The sequence below is a fragment of the Nansenia antarctica genome (assembly GCF_963989245.1).
Source record: "Nansenia antarctica genome assembly, chromosome: 5".
Classification (NCBI taxonomy): Eukaryota; Metazoa; Chordata; class Actinopteri; order Argentiniformes; family Microstomatidae; genus Nansenia; species Nansenia antarctica.
Genome location: NC_137690.1, coordinates 30,207,613 through 30,212,189, shown reverse-complemented (window position 1 = coordinate 30,212,189; position 4,577 = coordinate 30,207,613). Strand labels below are relative to the sequence as shown.

The following is a 4,577-nucleotide window of genomic DNA, read 5'->3' as shown; positions in this document are numbered from 1 at the left end:
ATGCTAGCTAGCTCTGAATTAATGGAAACTAACCAGTAGTAACACCTAAAACTTGAAGAAACGTGAACTTTCAAACAGAAAGCGAGGTTCTATCGGAACACTGCAGACAGGCTCGCGAGCGAAGAGTGAAAATAGTTCATTGGTTACACTTTGCACGAGCCTTTGTAAGGTGGCGGGGGCGGGGTCAGCCATGTATAGGATATATAGGATATGTGCTTCGCATAGCTGACCCCGCCCCAGCCACCTTACAACAAAGGCTCATGCAAAGTGTAACCAATTAACTATTTTGTACTTGTGCTTTGAACCGAGAGGCCGAACCGAGTTGACTGAAAGAGAACCACAAATGACTATCACATTCTAAGTAAGAAACATTCAATGTGATTATACAAAATAGTAATATATCCAAATAACATTTGGTTTATTTAGTGATTTGGGTTTAGACTGCTTAAATCTATCCTGATAATATATTTTAAAGAGTAAGACTGGCCAGATTTATAAGCAGTAACAAGAACTAATCAGGTTATGACAGCTGCATTTAATGCTAACTACAGTCGTTTGACAGACTAGCCATGTTGAGCTTGCGTTAAGTTTCTTGCATAATTATTTCAGCTAGCTACCATGATTACTTATCAGATCTGTTGTCATGCTAATGACAATGTTCACTCCAAAATACTGGTCTAATGGTTAGATAAGTCCATGTCCGTACCAATCAAAATCTGAATGTTGGAAGGTGCTTGGCTAGGTCGATACAGGTTATACACTCTGAATAATACATTGTCTTCTAACACAAGCAACTACATTTCAAGGAACTTCACATTGGTTACTGCGCCACTGACACTTAATTTAAAATGTGTTTCAAATGATTATTACTGCGTGGATGGGGGGGGTATAAGGCTTATAATTTGATGTCTTATCAATTAATTTTCACTTTAAAAAGTTGTTCATTTGTATTTCAAGGTATCATAATATCTCATCTCATGAGTGAAGAAAATTGCACCAACATGCAGTTGGATATGGACCTACAGCTGTAGTAGTTGTACTCCTGTAGTGATGATTTGACTGTCAATTAAGAAAGAACGTAAAAAAAACAGGATAAATAAATCAGTGGATTGGGGACCGATCAACACAATAGGGTCTGCAGCATATTTAATTTGATCCGCTTTGTGATTGAGTGTTACTTTGATCTGGATGTCTTTCGTTGTATTTTCTGCACAATTTTAGTGAAAAAGTATGATTATGCTACTTAGCATTTGGTGCCTTATAGAAATTGATAAATGGCAAATATGACAATACATATTGTATATATTGTAAATATTGCCACAACAACAAGGAGGCCAAATATTTTCTGTATTGAGTTTTTACTGCTTTTCCTTTCTTTTGCAAATGAATTGAGCATTTTGGCTTTTTACAAGTTATGAAAATAGTAGCTTATGTACTTGTTTATGTTCATTAAATTCAAACCTGCTGAAACCACAATTTATGGTTTATTTTTCATTGCAGTGTGACAATATCAATCATGTCACATCAATGTCAATTAATTAGTTAAATGGAACCCTTTTTCTTTTTTAAGTACGGTAACTACTTTTTCATTAGTAACCCTTGATTGAATTTAAATGGAATCTACCTTCCCCATGTGCTGTTCTCAGATATTAACAGGCATTAATGATAACTCAAAGCACCAATTGCTGCCACCTTTGCCAAGGGTTCATTCTGATTGTCTACCTTCTTCCTGGAGTACGCACTCATACACTGCGCTCATGGATTTAAAAGGAATGGACCGGTCCATGGGATATGGTGGAATCTCTCTTTTGCACCAATCCAAATGCTTGATAACGCATGAAGGGAAGTCCACGAGGACACACTTTCAGGTGAAGGGTAGAGGATTGGAATGCTCAGTTTCTCTGTGAAACATTTTAATTACACAAATGTAATGTTAATTGTATTGGATCTCCCCATACAGTTATGATTGTTGTGGCCACTCTTCACATGCATATGTATACTCTGTTTTTTTTAGTCTTGCATGGTTGTGAGACTGTCCAAGGACATGAGTCAATAAATTCCTTTGACTTTCAGTTCATCTTGGACACGGTCCAGGTAGTGGGGATCCGGGTAGCCATAGCTGTAAAACCATGAATACAAAAACGTATATCAAATGAGTAACATTTTATACACAAATGCATAATGTACTATAGCTATAACTTACCATAGGCATGTATTCTTGTCTTTTTCATTCAGTATACAGTGCCCTTCATAAGTAATGGAAACAGAGGGAAAGCTCTATTCTCCTTCTTTTTTTTTTACTATGGAGGTTAAAGTAGAGATTCTCAGCTTTAATTCAATGGTTTCTTTTTTTGGATCTCTTTCACTATTTAGACATTCCAAGCCTTTTATAGATAGTCCCCTCATTTGAAGACACCAAACATATTGGAAAATTGGCTTGACACGTGTTTCTGGTTAGCCAAGTGTGTTCAGTCACATGATCTGTGCAGGCATAAGAGAGCTGTCAATGGCAACAAGTCAAGGAAGCCATTATGAGGCTGAAATATCAGAAACATCTATCAGAAACATTAGACTTACCTCAATCAATCAAGTTTGTAACATCATTAAAAAGAAAGAAAGAAGGAAAGCACTGGCAATCGCAAATGGACTGGTAGGCCATGGAAGACTTCTACAGTGGATGAATGAAGAATGCTCACCATAATTAAGAAAACCCCAAAACTGCCAGTGCAGATGTTACAGTTTGCTGGGAAAAAAAGTACCTAAATACCCTGCAGAGGTCTGAAAAATTGAAGGATTTAAGGAAAAAGTATCTACCCAAGATTTACATCTTACCCTGTGAAATATGGTGGAGATATAGTTGCCACAGAGCTTACTTGTCATGACGATGTAACTGCTGACAGCAGCAGCAGGATGTAGTCTGAAGCGTACAGAAACATCTCGTCTGCTCGAGTACAAGCAGATGGCGCTTCATCATACAGTGACAATGACCCAAAACATACCGCCATCGCAACTAGGGTGTTTTTCAGGGCCAAAATGTGAGAAAAGTTCTTGACTGAATCAATCTTCAGATTTAAATCCAATTGAATGTTCATTTAATTTGCTCCATTTCATGATAGGATTTTAGGCAGAAATACCAAAAAAACTAACAACAACTGAAGACGGCTGTAGTACAGGGTTGGCAAGAGGATCAGCAGAGAAAACGCCCAGCATCTGGTGGGGTCGATAGGTCGATTGCAGACTTCAGCAGCTATTGCACGCAAAGGATTGTGGGCCGAATACTAAACGATGAGTGATTAATTTGGATATGTGTCTGTCCCATTACTTTTGATGCCCTGAAATAGGGGGGACTATGTATAAAAAGTGTACAATCTATCAATGTCAATCTATACTTTAACCTCACAGTAATGTTTGATTTAAAATCTACAAAGAGACATAAGAAGAAAAAAATGCTTCACTGTACCATTACGCAGTAATGTCTTCACTGTAACTGAATTGAAAAGTGACACCTGGACTTACTGAGCAGAGCCTCCATGCCTAGAGGTTTTATGGTGAATATCGTTCCACGTCACCAGATTGTCCCTGCCACTGGTGGATGATCGGCCGACGGTGAATATAAGCCGCTGGTTGAAGGCCCGCTTTAGAAGCTCCAGGACCATCCTGCCCTCGGGGGAGTTTGGCAGGTACGCTGTACGTGACACACCCATGTACCTCTGACCAGGGTTAGGGTGCTCCTCCTGGAAGAGTAGGGTCGTTGAAACGGTGTTCAGTACCTGGGCTTTATGTGATGTGCGGTGCTGGGTTTCAAGCTAAATATTGTGTTTACTGCGAAAATTCCAACTGCATTCTTTATTATATTTTTCATGTCATACATGAACAGCATCGACAAAGCTGTTACGATATACAAAGCTGTGACAACATCCAAAGCTACGGTAACAGATCATTCAGTACAATGGCTAAGGCTTTGTTTTTCTTACCTGTTGAATTCCATCTGGAATATAGTACGAAATGACAAGGGTTCCATACTTCTCATAACCAGGCAAAGATGTCTTCTCCTTATTGACGTTCATAGTGCCTCCTTCAGGCTGTGTGCCCTTTAATTCACCATACAGTTTCCCACAAGTAGGACACACAGGTTTGAACTTAAAGGCTGTTTGCAGGCAGCCCCCACAAAACGAGTGGTTACATGTCAATGTCTTTCTCTCTGTCTCTTTAATAGTGTCCATACAAATAGCACACGTGTCCTCTCTGTCTGGCTGTCTGTTGTGTGCTCCTGATGTACCAGAGGCTCCATCGCTGGCTCTTGGTGTTACGGGTCTCTGTCTCCCTGAAGAACTTTTCCTGAGAAAGTCGTCTAATTTTGCTATGCTTATATAGCGCCCGGTGACTGTGACGTTTTGTTTACTGGAGCTGCTGGAGATCAAAAGGTCTGGAAACTCACGCTGCAGGCTTTTATAGTGACGTGGATCTAAACTATACGACTTCACTTGAAGATCTGTAGCAATTCTCTGATAGAAGGTGATGAATCTTTCTCTGGCAAAGTGAACATGAACCAAGCCTTTTCTTAGATTGTGGGTATG

General features: G+C 39.4%; 1 protein-coding gene across 1 annotated transcript; it reads right to left on the bottom strand.

Moving 5' to 3' along the window:
• Window positions 1–1,966: 1,966 nt before the first annotated feature.
• Window positions 1,967–4,170, bottom strand: LOC308157954 (putative E3 ubiquitin-protein ligase DTX3). Its single transcript, XM_080531548.1, has 3 exons — window positions 3,975–4,170; window positions 3,517–3,734; window positions 1,967–2,119 (listed from the first exon to the last, which is right to left on the bottom strand). Exons 1-3 carry the CDS (start codon window positions 4,065–4,067, stop codon window positions 2,050–2,052), a joined length of 381 nt encoding a protein of 126 aa, XP_080387674.1. The 5' UTR covers window positions 4,068–4,170; the 3' UTR covers window positions 1,967–2,049.
• Window positions 4,171–4,577: the final 407 nt, after the last annotated feature.